At 63.7% G+C, this 18330-nt stretch overlaps 1 protein-coding gene across 2 annotated transcripts; it reads right to left on the bottom strand.

The window, feature by feature from the left end:
- Positions 1 to 3224: 3224 nt before the first annotated feature.
- Positions 3225 to 16356, bottom strand: PTGS1 (prostaglandin-endoperoxide synthase 1). 2 transcript variants are annotated; one of them, XM_059828911.1, is made up of 10 exons: positions 16335 to 16356; positions 8546 to 8662; positions 8204 to 8344; positions 7272 to 7415; positions 6663 to 6844; positions 6472 to 6555; positions 5883 to 6129; positions 5007 to 5293; positions 3925 to 4072; positions 3225 to 3580 (listed from the first exon to the last, which is right to left on the bottom strand). In XM_059828911.1, the coding sequence occupies exons 1-10, from the start codon at positions 16354 to 16356 to the stop codon at positions 3225 to 3227; spliced, it is 1728 nt and encodes a 575-aa protein (XP_059684894.1). The 2 variants fall into 2 exon arrangements, with proteins under 2 accessions (XP_059684894.1, XP_059684893.1); XM_059828910.1 differs by lacking the exon at positions 16335 to 16356 and adding an exon at positions 14262 to 14385.
- Positions 16357 to 18330: the final 1974 nt, after the last annotated feature.

The following is an 18330-nucleotide window of genomic DNA, read 5'->3' as shown; positions in this document are numbered from 1 at the left end:
GGCACGGCTGGAAGAGATGTCAGGTTTGCCAGTGTTGGCTCAGCTGAGCTAGTTCCTGGTGAAACATTCCTCCTTGGAAGCAGAGAGCATCTAGGCAGCTCTCTGTGTGCCTGATGGGCTGGCATGCGCTTATGAGTTGGTACCAAAACAGCGCTGGCAACTTTTGATAGCTACAAACAAAAGCAGGATGTTTGTGGTCTAACTGAAACGAGCCGCGCTCGTGCCTTTGGCCAGACGGTAAAGGATGCTCGAGGCTGGAGCAGCTCAGCGCGGGGCAAGGGCAGTCATACACACGCTCTGGAAGTGTGCTCCGGCTGGCTGGAGACACGGGGCACATGGATCCCAGGGTGGGTTTGAGACACGCTGACGGTCTTTGGGCGGTGTGTTGCTCCCCGTTTGCTGCCGTCTGCCTTTTTCTTGAGCGTTGCGCTGCCGGCCGAAGCACAACGAGGGTCGTGGTCCTTGGGGGTGGTCACAGCACAGGGTACAGCCGGTGGCGGGGCAGACCCTGGGGGGAGACCCCCACCGCTGCCACGTAACAAGCCACCGGCGGGTGTTGGTCGTTTTGGTACCTGGGCACGGCGTCACCACTGCGCGCTGGCTTCCCACCCAGAGGGGAAGGGAAGGAGAAAGCTGGGGAAAGGGAACTGTGGGATGGGAAAGGACCGTGCCCTCCTCTCGGCTTGTTACTCAGCACTTCTGCACCTCTTAGGAGCCCGTCAGTGCCCGGTGGTGCTGCCCCCGCCATGAGACTGGGGTCTCTGCACGCTGGTCCCCAGCGGCGCGGGACGGCTGGGCAGCGCACCGGCAAGGCAGGGCCAACCCAGGTGAGCATGCAACAGGCAAACCTGCCCGCTGTGCCTTCGTGGGTCAGACCTGCCTCTCTGCCTCCCTGTCTGCCATAAGGGAATTAAAATCCAGACGATAGCCTGGTAAAACCGTCTCGTTTCTGAAGGGTTAAAGAGAGTGAGTGAGAAGGCTCTTGCCTTGGGAGTCTCCACTTGCAGATGTTCCTTTGCCATGACGTTCTCCTAATGCGTCCCTGCCAAGGCACCAGCTCTTTAAATCTCCCTGGTTTAAAATTCCTGCAACGCCTCCCTATAACCAGTTTTGTTATCGCCTGGAAGTGCCTCACAACACCCTCTTGAGGAATTTGGATCATGACATACTTGGTTGATCAGGGATAAAAAAATCAGCTGGTGTGACCAGAAATGATCGAAACTTCCAGGGCAGAAGGTGGGACATCACAGGGCTGTCACTCCCCCGCAAATGGCCAGCACCCCCATCCATCCTCACCCCCACCCAGGGAATGGCAGCAGAGAGTATGGAGGGGGCTGTATCTACCTGGAGATACCACGACTGTCATCCTCCTCACCCCTGCCTGCCCTGTCCCTCACGTGCTGCCTGGCCCCAGGTTTCGGGGCAGCGCCCGGGACCAGGACTCCCTGCCCTGGTTCTCCTCTCGTCTCCTGCGGCTTTCTGTGACGGGCAGAGGAGCAGCCAGTGGTTCCGGGGGGGGCCAGGGTGGGGAACCCTGCAAGAAGGGTCCGGCCAGGAGCAGCACAGCCCCCATGGCCTTGCGGCATGAAGTCACCGTGCCGGCTGGAAGTCCTGCCAGGATGGAGCCGGAGCCCAGGAGTGGTCCCCTCCTCCGGCTCAGCACAGGGGGAAACTGCAGCCAACTGCTCTCTTACAGACTGTGGCTACTTCGTGCCTACAAAATACCTGGCCAGCAAGATTTACATGTGGATAGACTTTATGTGATAGAAATACATATTGTTGGATGTAACTGCTGTGTTAAGAGCATCGGAGCAGCGTGGCACAGGGCTGGGGGTGGGTGGCCGGAGGGCAGCGTAGCTCAAGCCTTCACGGGAGACTCGGGCTCAGAGACCCCCTTGCCAAGGCAATTCCTAAGGAGGAGGGTTGCTCCGTTTATTTCTTCTGATGCAGTCGGCGATGACATAGCACAGCACTGGGGAGCACAGCCAGCGTCGGCTGCAGGGCCCAGCCGTGTCCCAGCGGGGACGGGCACACCAGCCTTCCAGCAGCGCTCCGGGGACTTCTCCTCTCCCCCAGCTCCTGCTGCCTTCTGAGCGTCCTGCCCTGTTGCAGGGCCTGGCGCTGGTGAGACAAAGCTTGGAAACCGGCTGGAGGAAATGAGAGGAGTTTTTAAAATCTTTTATTATTTTAAATGTCCATTCTCCTGGAGGTGAATCGGGATCTGATGGGGATCAAGGCCAGTGGCAGTGGCTGCCAGCTACCATATCATTATGTCGGCAAGGGCTGACATCTGCGTGCGTTTCTGGAGCAGGACAGAAGCGAGCTCTGTGTGCTTGGGGACACCATTTGCTGAACTATTAACGCAGGGAAGTGTAATGATCATAGGATGGAAGAGTCTTCATCGCTGTGTTTGCACAGAGGTAGCATCTTGCCCCGAGCAGCCCCGCTCAGGCTGCCGGCGGTGCACGCCGGGGTCCCAGCCAGCGGGTGGGAGATGCGGCAGGTCTGATCTGATGCTTCTTCCCTGGTCTCCTCCCACAGAAACACTCCTTTGGTTCCTTGTTCTTGGCCATGCCCATGGGCTGGGCACGCTGGGGTGGACGGTCCGGAGTGGCTGCAGGAGAAGCGGATCAGGGCAGGTTCCTACTGCAAGCTCAGCCGCCACTGGGCCAGCATGAACACCGACGGTGTGTCCTCCCCGTCCCCACCCGCCTCCGCCTCCCCTGGGGAGCTCAGCAGCTTAAGGGGCTGCAGCAGAGGAGGAAGGATGGCGAGGGCTCCCCGGGCTCTGCACTCCTCTGTCCCGAGCGGGGAAGCCCCACGGAAGAGGGGCTGCTGGTGGTCTGGAGCTGGAAAGCAGCGAGGGTGGAAGGTGACAAAGCGCAGGTGAGTCCGGAGCGTCCCGGGGAGGACGGGAACCCCAGAAGCTGGCTTAGTGCAAGGTATTCGCTAGCGAGAGAATTGGGTCTGCTGAGGACAGCGGCGGAAGCCACACTCCTGAGGCGCTCGAGCTTTTCTCAGAGCTGGTACCAGCCTCTCCTCGAGGGCTGGCGTGGAGGATGGGACCGTCTTCTCTCCTGCTCCTGCTCAGCACAGGGGTGGGCAGGTCCCCGTGTCCCCGCCACTCCCTGCAGGAAGGAACGGGACGCTCAGGGCCAGGCCGGGAGCTCGGCTCAGCCGGCGCCTGGGCGAGGGCAGTCTCTACCTGGGCAGGCTGTCCTGGTCTACAGCTCAGCAGATGGTCCACCACCCCGAGGGCTGCCAGTTTCCGCAGCATCCGGCACATGAAACGCCACGTATGGGCACTTCTTCACGTTGAGGCACACGAGTTTCTTGAGTGATGCTGTCTTAACTATCTCAAAGCCAGTTGCTCCGCCGAATGTACTGGGTTTCCAGTACTCTGGGGAGCAGATGGGGTTTCCAAGCAGCCCCTTCAAGGAAAATGGAGCTCCCATCTCCACCATGCTTTCCCCAAAAATACCATTGGGTTGGGGTTTCTCAAGCAGCAAGCCCGGATAAAACTCCAGAGCATCAATGTCTCCATACAGCTCTTCCAGCTCTGCCGCCTTCTCTTCCTCTCCTGCAACAAGTGAACGTCAGAGTGCTTTAGCAAGGGAATCGCCCCCGGCAAGGACTGGCCTTGCTGTGGGTAACGGGAACGTGGCAGCTCCCGCAACCCAGGCAGCGGCTAGCCCGGCTCCCAGGCCAAGCACTGCCCTCCGGACCGCCCAACCAGCCTCCCAGGAGGAAGGACCCCTGCAACCAAGGCTGCAGCCCTGCCCACCCTGGTGCGAGGGTCACAACCGGGCAAGGCTTGGATGGGCAGGAGCGGCTGCTCTGCAGGGCAAGCCCAGCGGCGGGGGTGCAGGTTATGGTCTCGTACCCCCCAGCAAAGCCCCGAGAGCTCCTGCACTGCAGCCCTACCTGTTAGCTCCTGAAAGGACTTGTAGGGCTTCATGCCAAACCTCTTCCGATACTCATTAAACGGCTGTAGCCTCAGCTGCCGGGATTCCTTGATGACCCCAACGGCCACTTTCAAGACATTAGCGTTGATGGTTTGTCCCCCACCGATCTGGAGGGCAAGAACACAAAGAGGAGCACACGTGAGGCATGAGGCGTCACCGGCATCTGCTCCAGGGGAGGCACGGCACAGCCCCACCGCCCCGCACTGAAGCGGCTGTGTCCTGGGCATGGTGTCGGGGAGACCAGCACATCACGACAGCAGCGAGAAGAGGGAGAATCACTGGACATTGCCAAAAAAAAGCTGGAGAGCAGCTTGGGTTATAGCCGGTCCCGCTCCCAGGGTGGCTCAGGGAACGGTGCAGGAGAAGGCCTGGATGGACAGTGACCCACCGGGCTGGGAGGAGGGGAGAGATGACGGGGTTTGGGGTCACAGGGAGAACCCAAACACCCAAAGAGCAGTGGGTCTGCACCTCAGCCTTGCTGTTCTGCGTGAGAAAAGAGGGTCAGAAATACAGATGTAATCGCTTGGAAGAAAACATCCATGGGATGGCAGCAAAGAACAGTGCCAGGCAAGCTGCTGCCATGCCCAGGCTGCTCCACAGCCCAGTCTGGGCCAGGAGACCCCAGCTTACCACAGGCTCCTGGCATCACCGTGATGTTTACTACAGTCCTGGGAATGAGCAAACGGGGCTGCCAAGGCCCAGCCTTGCTACTGAGCTTGTGGGGAGGACTCCCGACATGCACGTCGGATGCTGCCCTGGGTAGAAGCAGCTATGTGTGACAGCGACCCGCTGCTGAACGGGGAGATTCAATACTGGTGTGCTACAGCTGTGCTCCAGGCACGGCAGGGACGGGTGATGCCTTGGACCAGAGCTTTGCGCAGTGGAAGAAGAGGAGCTCGAAACCCCGCTGCCGCCCTGCGAGCCCCAGAGCTGGGCTCCACCACCCGACAGCACAGCAGCGTCTGCCTTCCCGGCACATGAGCATCCCTCCCGGGGTCCCACAGCCCGGGCGCTGGCAGGGAGAGGAGAGCAGGACCTTACCCTTCCCGCAACCTGCTTGGAAAAGGACTCCACCAGCGCCTCCACACCATAGTCCATGAGCATGGAGGTGTTGTAGAGGAACTGCTCATAGCTGTACTCATCCCCCTGGATGACGAAGGAGTCGGGCATCAGCCCGTGCCAGTGATAGAGCTGGTTGAACTCCACCGCAATGCGATTCCGGTACTGGAACTGCGTCCCAAAGAGCAGCTCAGGGTCGAACTTGAGGCTGAGGAAGTACCCGCTGAGATGCTGGACGTAGTCTTCAATGACGATCTTAATGGTCTCCCCTGGGCAGGAGGTGAGAGAAGCAGCCGTCAGCCGGCAGCAGCAGGAGCTACCGGCTCTGTACCCCAAGATGTTACCCGTGTGCTATGGCAGCACGTCCCAGCACCCGTCCACCACCTGGGACCTTTCTGGCTAGGGGGGTTGTTGAGTCGGTTGGGAATTTTTCAGTAAATTATTTTTCCACCAGCAAAGGTCAGTCTGCCAAAAGCAAAATGGTCCCTGAGGAAGCTGACCTGGATACGCTTCTTAGAGATAACGTGGTGACATGGGTCCCTTCTGGATTTTGGTCAAAAATTACATTTCTTGATATTATAGTAAATTTATAATAGAACATTAAAATGAAGTAATTCAAAACTGTGACAAAATTATTCAAAATTCATTTTTTTGGTGGACCAAAGACAGTATTTGCTATATGGACCAAAGCCAATGATCCCCAGAAGGCTGCCAGAGAAACTCCTCCAGCCGTTAAAGCCAGACTGGCCATCACCCTCAAACAGAGACCAACCAATGCCTAAGTCCGTGGGGCTTGCCCGGGCAGGTGGGACACGGGGCTCCCCGGTGCCCGTGCCCTGCGGCACCGCCGGTCCTCACCGATGAGGATGAGACGAGCCGTCTGGAAGAGCTGCTCGTCACTCCAGGTGGGATGCTCCCGTTTCAGTATGTCGCAGACGCGGTTGTGCTCACGCAGCCAGAGCGTGGCATACATGCAGAGCCCCGGCAGCAGCCCAAACACCTCCTGCCCCATCGCCAGCTGCTTCTCCTTGGGGATGGCAGATGGGTAGACCATGTGGACTGGTGCGTCGGTGACCATGGGGGGGTACACCTCTCCATTCACCACCTTGGGGAGACAAGAACGGGATGGCAGAAAGGGAGGAGGGGGGAAAACCACCCCAGTGAAAGCCTGCCGGGCGGGGACCTGCCTCCCTACGGACACCACGGCTGCTCTCCTGCAAGCGGTGAGCGGGACAGAAACACCTCCCTCATACATCCCCGACTGCGGAACGCCTGCTGCCGTCAGAACAGCTACACCCCAAAGCTTGTCCCTCCGACATGGTACCTCCAGCCAGCAGCCGCAGGGGGCATCAGGGCTGGGGTCTCCCGGGAGCTGCCAGAGGGACGTGGGCTTTGAACAACCCTGGAGCACAGGGCTGAGACATGTTTCAGTCGTGCCGCGTGGTACCTGGAATTTCAGCTTCCCATCTCTGAAGAGTCGCAGCTGGTGCTGCCGCTGCAGGTTGTCCCCGTACAAGTGCCCAAGGTCCACCTGCCAAGAGAGCCCAGCGACAAGTCTGCTCCGAAAGGCCATGCGTGCCCTGGTCCCCCTCCTCGCTCCCCGCATGCCCCCACACCCCCAGCTCCGGTGCCCCTCACCCCGTGCCCCAGCGCCTTGGTGAAGCCGCGTCCCATCTTCCCGGACGTCTTGAAGAACTGGTGGGTGAAATGCTGGGCGAAGAAGGCAAACATCAGGTTGGTGCCTCGGGGATCGGCTTCAAACTTCTGCCGCAGCAGGAACTTCTCCGCCAGAAGCTCAGGGTCAGGGAGCTGCTGCTTCCCTGCAAAGGATGGAGGTTGAAGGCGGGTGCCCCGTGCCGATCCGGCCGGGTCCCAGTGCTGGCCGTGGGGCTGCCAGTGAGCGCTGCCGTGTTTGCTGCAGCACCAGGCGCTGACTCATCTACATAGACACCTTACGGCCCTCTTCACAAGCTACGACATGCCCCAGCAGCTCAACCTGAGCTGTCCCAGCAGTGTTTTGGGTGCCATCAAGCTCCTCCTGCCCGCAGAGCCAGCTTGCGCAGGACAATGGTAGCACGCGGCACGGCCAGCAGTGCCTTGCAGCCGTGTCCATGGCAGCGAAAGTTCGGGCATGTGTGGGTGCGAAACACTGATGCTGCACCTGGTACGGAGCTGGGGTGCTGCCCCGGTGACTCAGCCCCATGCCTGGCACCGCGCGGTGCCGGTCCCCCCGGGCCAGCCACGTACCTTTGGTCCCCATGGGCGTCGGGCAGTTGTCCGGCACGGGTGGGAGGACACGGGTGTAATAGCTGACGTTGGCATAGGCCTCCCAGCTGATGTAGCCGTAGTCAGAGTTGAAGGTGGGGGGGCTGGGGATGAGATTGGCGCGAACTGAAAGGAGAGATGGGGGTCACCGCTGTGGGGCCTGGGGCATGGGGCAGCACCTCACGGGCTCTGCCCCCAGCCCCTGCCTGCCCACTCAGTGCTGCCAGATGCCCTCCCCTGCCACCCCGAAAACCAGAAAGGTACAGGCAGCGCAGCGGAGGCACGCAGGCATCCCGGGCTTTGCTCTGAGCCTTTTAAAGGCTGCAATTCCCTGCAGAAGAGGAAGGCTCGTGCTAATGCGCTAAGTGGATTCTTGGATGATGAATGAGATGACAACCACACAGAAATGGTAAAACCAACAGCCGGAGCCTTGTGAACGTGTCGCTACGGCTCCAGGGGCTAGAACCTAAATATTTACGCAAAGTGATGAATGCGGGGACATGAGCAACAAGGGCCAGCTCCATATTTCCACAGGCTGCTTTCCGTGCCGCTGCTTAAGAGCCCTTTGGCCTGGTGAGCGCGGCGTGCCGAGAGCCGCTCGTGTTTTCCAGCTGGCTGGCAGCCCGGTGCGCGGCTGGGGATGCATGGGCAGCCCAGGCTGCCGGTCCCCTGCGCCCCACTGCTGCCTGGCCGGGCAGCCTCCCCCGGGCAGGGTGATGGCGTGACAGGATGATGGAGTGATGGGGTGACAACCTCCCTGGGTGTCCTGGTGAGGTGACTCAAGCCCAGTGCCCACCGTGCCCACGGGAGCTGCTCAGGATCACTGCAGCCGCGCCACCCCCACCCACCCCTCTGCTGACGCCGGGGGGGTCCCCGAGTCCTGCTGTACCCCGAGACCTGCTCCAAACCCTCACCTGTGAGCACGAGCCTCATGAGCGTGTCCCTGATGAAGGTGCTGTTGATAATGTCCCAAAACCACTTGAAGTGGGTCAGGATGAAGTGGTAGAAGGCAGGACTGGGCTTCAGCAGGTTGTGGAGGCGCGTCCAGAGCTCGGCTGGGGGAGACAGACCGGGTAAATCACTCGCCCCACTAACGAAGCCCGCTAACGGCCCCAGCCCACCCACGCTGTCGCTGCCAGTGAGAGTGTGTCCCAGCCCACCCACGCTGTCGCTGCCAGTGAGAGTGTGTGCTGCAGGCACAGCGTGCCGCCCAGGACCCACCGGTGCCACAGGTCCCCTGGGTGAGAGGGACTTACGGGAGGTGCAGTTGGCCCCGAAGTATCCCGTCCGCGTGCAGTCGCACTCGTATGCCCCCAGGCCGACCCTCACGCAGACCCCTTGGTGCTGGCAGGGGAAATAGCAACAGGGATTCACTGTGGGGAGAGAGAGACATCACCGTCCATCCGCAGTGTCACCACGTCCAATCGCTCGCTGCTCCTCACGGGGTGATGCTGCCCCGGACACAGCCGAGCTGGGTCCAGGTCAGGCGGAGGAGCATTGCTTTGACACCGTCTCTCCTTCCTTGCGGAAGTTAGCCTTGCCTGAAACACCCAGGATTGCCAAAGGAACCGTCTGCACCCCGCGGCCACGCACCAACGGGTGCTGCAAGCCCCAGCCCCAGCTCCGGCTGTTGCTGCCGGGGCTGTGCCCTGCCCGGTGCCCTGCCCGGTGCCCCATGCCACCGCGGGGCCATGTCACGGTGGTTTCCTGCACAGCCGCGCTGTATAGCCTTGTGCACAGAGGGCTGCTGTGCCCCGGGAGCCCCGGCGTGGGATACAGCACTGCAAACACAGCACCGGTGTTAATAATAATGGCAATTGTCAGGGCTGAAGTTTGCTTTGGCAAGCGGCTCCTCTGCCCTCGCTGCCCGAGCGGATGAGAAGGGCCGACCGCTGGGCTCGCTCCCCCAGCTCCCACCCGGCCCCTTCCTCTGCTGCCTTCACGCCCCAGCCTGCAGACGCGAGATAAGGGCTCCTTCCCGCCTGCCCCACGGCGATGGGATCCCACGGGACAGAGGGAGACAGGAGCAGCACTGCCACCAACTTGGCGCGGTCCCCACAGACTCAGGATGGGGCCTTTGTGCCAGGAGAATAAAAGTACCACGAGACAAGATCTCCTGGAGCACACCTGGCTGAGGGTTTTGGTGTGCATCAACAGGACAGCGGTCATCAGCCCTGCTGGGATGCACAGTGCTCGGGGACAGCAGTGCCACCGACACACAGCACTCAGCTCCAGTGCCACTGGCTGTGGGGACGGGGACAGGCAGCATGCCTGGAGCTCCAGAAGGGACCAAGAGCCATTCCCGGTGTGTCCAGTGTCATGGCTGACGAAGGAAGGTCTCCCAGGTCCATCGGCTGCTCTGCGTGGTCCGTGAGCTCACCGGGCGCGTGCCGGATCTGGTTCAAATTCTGCTAGAATTTAGGAACAGGTTCCAACGCTGGGGCAGAGGGACAGGCGTGCAGAATAGAAACCACATTTTTTTCCATAGGAAATTGCAGCCAAAAATTAACATATTTGAAACATAAAGCTAATTTTGCAAAGTTGCTCCGTCCCCCAGCCAGCCGCCCGGTCGGGGCAGGGCAGGGGCTGCCCGGGAGCCCAGGGCTTGACCGGCAGCTCTGAGCCGGCTGCGCTCAGCCCTGTGATCCTAATCCCTCACATCACGGGGGCTGGCTTGCAAAGACGCGTTCAGCTCCCAGCCCTTCCATCAGACTCCCTTTCATCTCAGATCTTGTCATGTATCCAGACGGGAGGCAGCTGGCAGGTTCTTATTTATCTCAGACAAATTAAGGTCAGACCACCCGTTCGGTTTTTTGCAAGACGGGAACTTTTGCAAAGGGGGCCATGTAGCAGCGCAGCCGGAGCATCCTCCGGGCTGTTCCTGCGTCAGTAGCTCTGCACTCGGCTCGGCTGCAAACTCTGCAAGCACCTAAAAGAGCAGCCCCGTGCCATGCCCGCTGCAACCCGGGAGGATGCAGGGCTGCTGCGGGTGCTGCAGCCACGGGGCCGGGAGGATGCTCTGTGCCATGGGCTCTGTCACGGCAGGTCGTGTCCTGCCCCGTCTCTCCAGCTGATGTAGGGAGTCAGGAGAAGTTCACTTCGCCAGGGCTCTCCCCGTCGCAGGGCTCGAGGCATGTCATGGCCGAGCACTCCTCCAAGGTGGGTTTGGCAGCGCGCCGGGCTTGGCAGAGCTGCCTCCTCCCGCGGTTCACGGCGGTGTCAGCGCCGTGGGGTCCTGGAGGTAGGGCGGGAGCGGCATGTTCCAGCCAAAAGGGTGGGAGGGGGATGGAGCGTGTCCTGGCCCGCGACAGCAACCCCCTTGCATCCTTTCGGAGCCTCCCTCCCGTGGTGGTTCCGTGCCTCTCCCCACCCTGGCCAGGAATCCTGTGCCGGCCCTGCTGGGACAGCTCCAGGCATGGGAAAAAGTGCTGCCAGCCTCTGCGCTGGAGCACGGCCTCCTCCGTGACAGCAGAGCTGGTGAACATGCTCCATCACCGCTGAAAAATGCCAGATTTTGGGGACAACATCCACTCTGAACCGCAGCGAAAGCAACCTGGGGTGAATCATGGCCAGGCTGGAGCCAGGCTTGCTTGATGGGACATGGCTCCACGGCCGCAGGCTTTGAAGACAACGAAAGACTCACGCACTTGTTTTTCTGATTCACGGAGGTTTCCTCAGGCGCACGAGTTGTTCACAGCACATGCAGTGCAGCCAGATTGTCATCTGCAACCACTTCTGGAGGCACCATGAGCAAAAGCAGCCTGCCAGGGCCGCAGCTGCATGCCACGCGGGGCCCAGCGATCCTCCTCCCTGCACCTGAGCCGGGCTGCCGGCCCCAAGGATGGGCTGCGGGCGGGTGGCCGGGCTGGCTGGAGGGGGTGATGCAGCCCCAGGGCTCTCGGTGCGGCAGCAGGCTCCCCTTTGCAGCCCGGGCTGAAGCTCCGTGAGCCCCGTTGCAGAAGGGCTGTGCTGGGAGGAGGCGGTTGACGACGGGCTATGGAAACAGGCATGAATCAGAAGCGGCTCTGCCAGAGGTCCCCGCCTGCCCTCACTCAGCGGGGTCCGTGCTCAACCTGCCCCGTGGCTGGAGCTGGGGCAGACGCTGATGCCGGGGTGCTGCCGCACCTCCTGTTTGCCAGCGGGTGAAATGGCGTGAGCTGCGGAATGGCTGTGGAGAGGACGGTCAGGTTTATTTTGCAAGAGCACTTGTACAAAACTACACCCCTGAAGGCAAGCCAGCAGCCAAGGGCAATATCTGCCAGGGAAAACAGAGAAACACCATGGGACCAGCTTGGCTCCGCTCACAGCCAGAGGAAGAGTCTACAGAGAGCAAACATCACGGCTCGGAGCCAAGGTGCAGCCAGCAAGGAGTCAAGTAGTTTGCTCTAAGCAGCAAACACCAAGTGAACAGGAGATCCCAGCCTCAGCCCAACATCCTGTTACTTGGTCTCTGAGAGCAGATCCGAGGGCTAGATTAGGGCTGTGGTCCTCCCGGCGCAGCAGAGCCCAGCCGCTCTGCTGACAGCACCTCCGGGCACGGCGCAGTTCCCCTAATTCCTCAATCAGATATCTCCCTCCCTAATTAAGGCTTGGAAGAAAGCCATCCTTTCATGTATATCCCAGGTATCTTTTTTTTCCCCATGTAGTGAAATTTGCTTTGATCCTGGCATGCAGCAGTCAGCTCCAGGGGTTGGTCACGGCTGCGCCATCCCAGCGTGCGTCTGTCCCAGCTGCTTCGGGCATGTGGGTCCCCAGTGGGTCCCCAGGCCCTGTCCTGTGCCCAGCAGGACACACGGATGCTGCTCCTAGCTGTCCGCAGCCCCCAGGAGGAGCTTCTCAGGGAGATGAGACCCATGCCGGGAGATGGCCAAGCCGGAGGAGGAACCACGCAGAGGCTGCCCCTCACCTGCCCCCACCACCTGCGGTCCAGCCCAGCGGGTGACAGCCAGGTCCATCCCATGGGGTCCCTCCTTTCATGCAGACGTGCCCTATGGGCCCCACAGCAGGGTGCCTGCCGCCCCCCCAGCACTGGCCCTCCTCCTCCAGCACCCGCTCCTGCTCTGCCCCTCCACCCTGAGGCCGAGAAGCCGGGAGGGCTGCAGGGTGGCTCGGCCATGCTGAGGGCACCCAGCCCTATTGTCCCCGGTGGGTGGACCTGCCACCTCCCGCCGGGTCGCACCCCAACTCCCGGAGTCCCCCGCAGAGCAGGCACAGCTGCCCTCTGCGTGGCGACAGCTATGGGGCCTCAGAGCAACCCCACGTGGCGTTCCCCTTTCGGACACGTACGCTGCCGAAACAGGGAAGTCCCCACCTCGGGGTCATTGCTTTTGCGCAGGACCAGGCACTCCAGGACAAAGAATTCCCCCCCTGTCCCGGCAGGACGGTTGCGGGGACGGAGTGCGGGTGGTGGGAAGGGCACCGTGCCTGCTCCAGCACCCGGCTCTGCCTGCTCAGCCCAGCCCTGCTCCATTGGGGTCGCTTCTCCCACGGTCCTGCTTCCCCTGCATTGGGGGGTGCCTGCGTCCCCACGCTGCCGGCTCAGCCCCGCGCGCCCAGCCTGTGCACGTTTTGGGGGCTCTCAGGTTTGGGCACATCGCTTCCCACAGCGGCCGGTAAACTCGGTCAAGCTGCTGGAGACGGGGCGACCCTCAGCACCGCAGATGGCCGGAGTGCCGCTGAGGGCTGCAGCCCACGTGCCTGGGCTGGTTTTGCTGAAAACGTTACTTTAGCGAGGAACTGTAAAACCTGAAAAGTGCCACGAGTTTAACGCTGGGATGGTGTTTTTCTGCAGGGAGGAAGATCGTTTCACGGAAGAGGGACTGGAGTCAGTGCCCCATTAAAGACCTGGAGGAAACTGTGCTGTAAGGGCTAGGGATGGAGCTGACGGGATTCGAAACCGTGGTTTTATTTTGCAACACGCTCCACGGATGCCTGCCATAAGCAGCGTTACTCCTCGACATCCCGGGTGCACGGGCAGCCCGAGCCCACCGTGGCTGTGCCAGCGTGTGGTGAACTGCTGCGGCACATGGGAACGGGAACGAAATGATGGCTCAGGCCACCGGAGCCGTCCCTGTGGCTCCCAGCCCTCCATCCTCACCCCCAAACTGCAGTTTCACCTGGTAGGTGTTGGGGAGAGCGGGGAAGGGCCCTGGCTGCCAGCATTGATGGGTATTGCCCCCCTTTCTTTCGAGAAGCCCCGTCCCAGCTGGGGGGCCGCGGGGAGCAGCTGGGGGCTGCCCCTCAGCCCGGTGGTGGGGCCACCCCGGGGCGGCCGCGGTCCCGTCCTGCCGCAGGGGCTTGCGGGACGGCGGTGGGCTTGGCGGGAGCCCAGTCCTGTTGTGTGGCCTCGGCCCCGCTCTGGGCCCGCGACGGCTCCTCCAGCCCCTGCGTGTGGTCCCGGCGCGGCCGCAGCGGGAGGCAGAGGGGAAGTTTGTTTTTGACGGGTGATTTCGCTCTCCGCTCAGACGTGACGGGCCAAACCCGCAGCTCCGGGTGCTGCGGGGGCTCTCTGCCCGCGGCGGTGCCCTCGGGGCTCCCGGCCGGCGGTGCCGCGGCTCCTGCCGCCCGCCCGCCCCTCCGCTGGGGGTTCTGCGCGGCGCCCCACGGCCGGGGCCGGGCAGCGGCGGGGCGAGGCCCGGCCCGGGGCGATGGGCGCGATCCCGCCCCCGGGGACCCGTCCCGCAGCGCTGGGCGGGGGCCTGGGGCCAACGCCCCGACCTCTCCCGGACCGCCCCGCGTCCCCTGCACCTCCGGGGCTCCGGGACCCCCGGTACTGGCCTCTCCGGGACCAGGTCCCCCGCATCTCCCGGCGCCGGATGCCCCGGGGCCGGGTCCCCCCTCACTCCCCGGGTCCCCCCAGTGCCGGATCCCCCCCCCCCACCCCGGTGCGGGATGTCGCCGCTCCCCCCCGGCACCGGCTCCCCCGGGCCCCCTCCCTCCCTCGCTCCCGGTGCCGGCCCCCGCCCCGCGTACCGGAGCCGTCGGTCGCGGCGCTGCCGGCGGCGCAGAGCAGCACGACGTGGGCGAGGAGCAGCCGCATCCCGGCCCGGCGCAGCCCCGCGGCCGGCGGGGCCCGGGCCCGGCACCCACCGCCCATGGCGAGAGGCAGCTCCGCCGCGTCCCGCCGCCGCTCCCGGCCCGGCACCGCCGCCCCCGCCCCCGCCGCGCCTCCTCCCGCCCCCGACGGGACGGGGCCGCCTCCGAGAGTTCGGCCCGCCGGGGGGGCTGCCCCGGCCCGCGCACCCCTCCTGGGGTCCCCGTGGCCACCCCCCGGCCGTGCCCTGAGCCCCGTGTCCCGCAGGAGCCTCCTGCCCATCCCCAGGTCCCCCCCCCGTCCCCCCCCGTCCCCACCTCCCCAAGCATCTCCATACCCATCTTCTGGTCCCCACATCCCCCAGCATCCCCATGCCCGCACCCTGGTCCCCATGTCCCCCAGCATCCCCATGCCCTGGTCCCCATGTCCCCCTGGTCCTCACATCCCCCAGCATCCCCATGGCCATGCCCTGGTCCCCATGTCCCCCAGCATCCCTATGCCCTGGTCCCCATGTCCCCCAGCATCCCCCAGCATCCCTATGCCCACACCCTGGTCCCCAGGTCGCCCAGGACCCCCATGCCCACCGCCTGACCCACAAGCCCCCTGCCTGGGTCCCCATGCCCTGGGGCACCCTGTTACAGCTCAGGCAGCAGCACCATCCCGGCAGCGTGGCCGTGGGCTGTGGGCCTGGCTCAGTTCCCTCTGGCCCGCTGCGGGAGGCTGCCCCGGCAGCGCTGCCCGGCTGGCGCCAGGAGCCGGGCTGCCCACAGCCACCAACAGCCAGAAAAACTGAGTTTATCAGTGAAACCATCGCTGGGCGTTTCCTGGCTGGCCGCTTTGCCCCCCAGCACCAGCCTGCTGATAGCGGGGACAGGATCAGGCCAGCCCAGCCCAGGCAGGCACCAGCCACCCCGCAGGGGAGTGTGTCGGGCCAGGAGAGGCTCTGAGTGTTGCTGGGGTGGGCGAGAGCATGATGGGCTGCAGACCTTGCCGGGCCAGCCTCAGGGGATGTCCCCGAGCTTGGTGGCACCCTGAGCTCAGGGGCTCTGGCTGCTTGCCCTCTCCCGTACTGCTCTGCGGCAGCAGCAGAGACCCCGGCACGGGCCTGGCTGTGTTTCAAGATTATCTCGGGTTTTGCTGTCACCTCCTTGCAGAGTGGCAGGAAGCCCTTCCAGGGCCGGGGGGTGCGCGTTTCCTGCGTGGTTCCTGCGCTTGGCGTAGAAAGCCGCTGTGCGGTGGGGACAGGGCTGGAGCGGGGCTGTGGGACCAGGGCTCACGCTATGGGGTTTTGCTGGGTCTCAGCAGCAGGGAGTGAGAGTCCCTGCAGCGCGACTGGCCTTTGCAGGTGTCCAAAAAGGAACAAGGGCCTCGGGTCCAGCTTCAGCGGGCAAATGCATCAGCCATGACGCAAACATGAGCTCAGTGGGCTCTCAGTGGGCTCCGGCAGGGTGGGGACGCTGGCTGCTTCCCAATGACGAATACGTGCTGCAAACGAGGGACAGGTTTTGCTGTACTCCAGCAGTTGGTGCGGTCAGCGAGTGCCGGGGCCAGGACTGCGAGTGCCTGCTGCGAGCCTGCCTGTGGGCAGCACCGTGCACTGGGCACTGCGCGCACAGCCGCTTGCCCCGTCCTTCGGCCTCTGAGGCAGAGTGGCTGAGCCGCCTGGACAGGCACCAAATATAAAGCCATGGCAAGTTGGTGGTTCAGCGCAGAGGGATGGATTTCGGCGGGGCGTTGGGATGGTTTCAGAGGGAGCATGGGAGGACAGTGTCAAACACTCACCCAGGCACTGCCCCATCTCAGCCACCCCATGCCTGTGCGCTCCCAGACTGCAGGGGTGGGGCAGCACTGGGTGCCCCCCTCCGTGGCCACCACCGGCCCCAAAAGGTGTCACAGCCCCACGGAGAGTGGAGTGGTTTACCCTGCAGGTGTGCGTCTTTCCCCTCCATCCCCACAGACGGCACCAGCAGCCCCAGCTCTGGCCTTTCCCCCTCCCACCCTGCACCAGATGCCGGGTGCTGCTGACCGCAGCATGCGGGATCTGGCAAAGCCCGACTCCCCGTGCGCCCCTGAACCAGCCCGGCAGTCCTTGGGGATGTCCCAGCTCCGGGAGCTCTCCTGCGTGTTCGCAGCTCCATTCACTTCCCTCTCGTCAGGTTTTAATAATCATTTGCTTGCACAATACAGGAAACGGTTGCAACAGCACCAGGGCTGGCTGTCTGGCCAGGGCTGCCGTGGGGCTGCCATGGAGGGGCTGCCCCCGAGCTGCTGGGTGAGGGAGGGGGCTGCTGCCAGCAGCTGCAGGGCAGGGGGTGGCCCGGCTGTCCTGCGCACCCCCGCCACTCCGGGCATCTCGCCCGGTACCCAGACCCCTCACTCCAGGCGCTCAGTGACACACCGGGCTGCTCAGCAGCTCGGCACAAACACATTAGCTACCGACCTCCCCGCTGCCAGCCCCAGCTGCCAACAAACCTCCTCCCTTCCCCTTTGTGATGGCTGTCTCTCTGAGCTGCAACCCAGGACGACTGGCCTCATGTCCCAGGACTGGAGCCAGCCCCGGGTCCCCAGATGAGTCCCTGTCCCCGGCCAGGTCATGGGCAGGTGGTGCTGCCTAGGCATCACGGTGGGACTGCGGCCTCGCAGCCTCCCTCGGCGCGAGCACGAAGCCAGGGCCACCCGGGGCACAGAGGGCACGTCCAGGGGTTTGCCACAGGCTTGGCAGCGTGGACGCTGGATCTGGCCAGCAAACACCCTGACATCGCTCTGTAGCAGCAAGGCGAAGCTCCAGTGCAGTGCTGCCGAGCCCCACGTGCGCATCGCCACCACGGTCCCGGGGGAAGGCAGGAGGAAACCAGACAAGTAAAAAGGTTTCCTTCGGCCTGATGAGTGCCCTCGGAGGGGCGAGGGAGGCTCTTGCGGGGCAGCAGCACTGGCAGCTGCTGACTGTGGCGTGCACGCAGCGGGAGGAAGCGGCCGCTGGGCCTCCGCCAGCACGAGGGAGCACTGAGCCGAGCCCGCCGGGTGCCGGCACCGCTCACGTTGCGGCAGCTGGCCCCAGCCGGGAGCACGGGCGCCGTGGGGCCCCGCGCCAAGCACCATGCGGGTTATTGATGGGCCAAGGTCCAGCCACATCTGGTGGCTCACCAGAGACTTTCCCCCCTCCTCCCTGCCGTGGGGAGGGGGCTCTGCCCTCGGTGGTCCTGGCACAGGAGCCGGTGGGGCTGGCGGAGGCGAGCAGTGCGAGGGGTCTCCCCCAGCCCCTTGACCCCAGATCACGGCCTCATGTGTGGCCCTGCTGTCACTGGTCACGGGGCTGGAGATGGAGCGTGTGAGTTCCCGAAGTGCACGAACAGCCTGGCGTCTGCACTGGGAAAATAAACTCGCAGGAGTGGCTTTGGGGAGAGAGCGAGAACCTCCCCGGGGCTGGGCAGATGTGGGGCTGAGGGGGGTGTGGGGATGGGTGGTTGCTGCTCCCCCGAGCGCAGGGCAGCAGCGGGGACTTGGCCTTGCGGCGGCTCCTGGGAGCGCTCCTCGCCCACCAGCTGCCAGCGGGACATGGCAGGAGGACGGACGGCCGTGTGGCAGAGGCAGCCCGTGGTGGTTGGGCTCTCGCCGCAGGGTTTCAGCCCTGAGCACCCAAAACCATCTCGGAGGTGGCCGGAGCAGCTGCTGATGCCCAAAGGTGCTCCCCTCTCCTCCCGCGCGGCGCTGGGGCCTCGCCGCACCTCCTGCCGCACTCCCCTCCGACTCCTCTTGGGGAGGAGACCCCCGCCTGGGTCTCACGCGGCTCTTCCCCTTTTCGCAGCAGCGGCTGCGGGTGTCAGGGCTGCGGCTTCCCCCCTTCTCCTCCCGCGGCTTCCCTCCTCCCTCCGGCGGCATCGCTGGCGCTTTGCTTCCTTCTCCTTTCCCCCCGGCGCAGGGGGGACGCGGCCGCGGCCCCTCCGGCTCTGGCGCCCTCGGGGCTCCTGGTGCTGCCCCGGGGGTGCGCGCCGCTGGACCGCGGCCTCT

The sequence above is a fragment of the Gavia stellata genome, chromosome 24 (assembly GCF_030936135.1).
Source record: "Gavia stellata isolate bGavSte3 chromosome 24, bGavSte3.hap2, whole genome shotgun sequence".
In the NCBI taxonomy this organism is placed as follows: domain Eukaryota; kingdom Metazoa; phylum Chordata; class Aves; order Gaviiformes; family Gaviidae; genus Gavia; species Gavia stellata.
The sequence above is the reverse complement of the archived record's forward strand: the minus strand, read 5'-3'. Positions and strand labels throughout refer to the sequence as shown.

Bases quoted from the DNA above. Each gene is read 5' to 3' on its own strand.
- PTGS1 (XM_059828910.1), bottom strand. From the start codon at position 14,385: ATGGGCGGTGGGTGCCGGGCCCGGGCCCCGCCGGCCGCGGGGCTGCGC. The intron at 6,556-6,662 runs GTGAGGGGCACC...CTCTCTTGGCAG, and splicing joins CCAAGGCGCTGGGGCACGGG to GTGGACCTTGGGCACTTGTA. The intron at 6,130-6,471 runs GTACCACGCGGC...TGTCTCCCCAAG, and splicing joins ATGGGAAGCTGAAATTCCAG to GTGGTGAATGGAGAGGTGTA.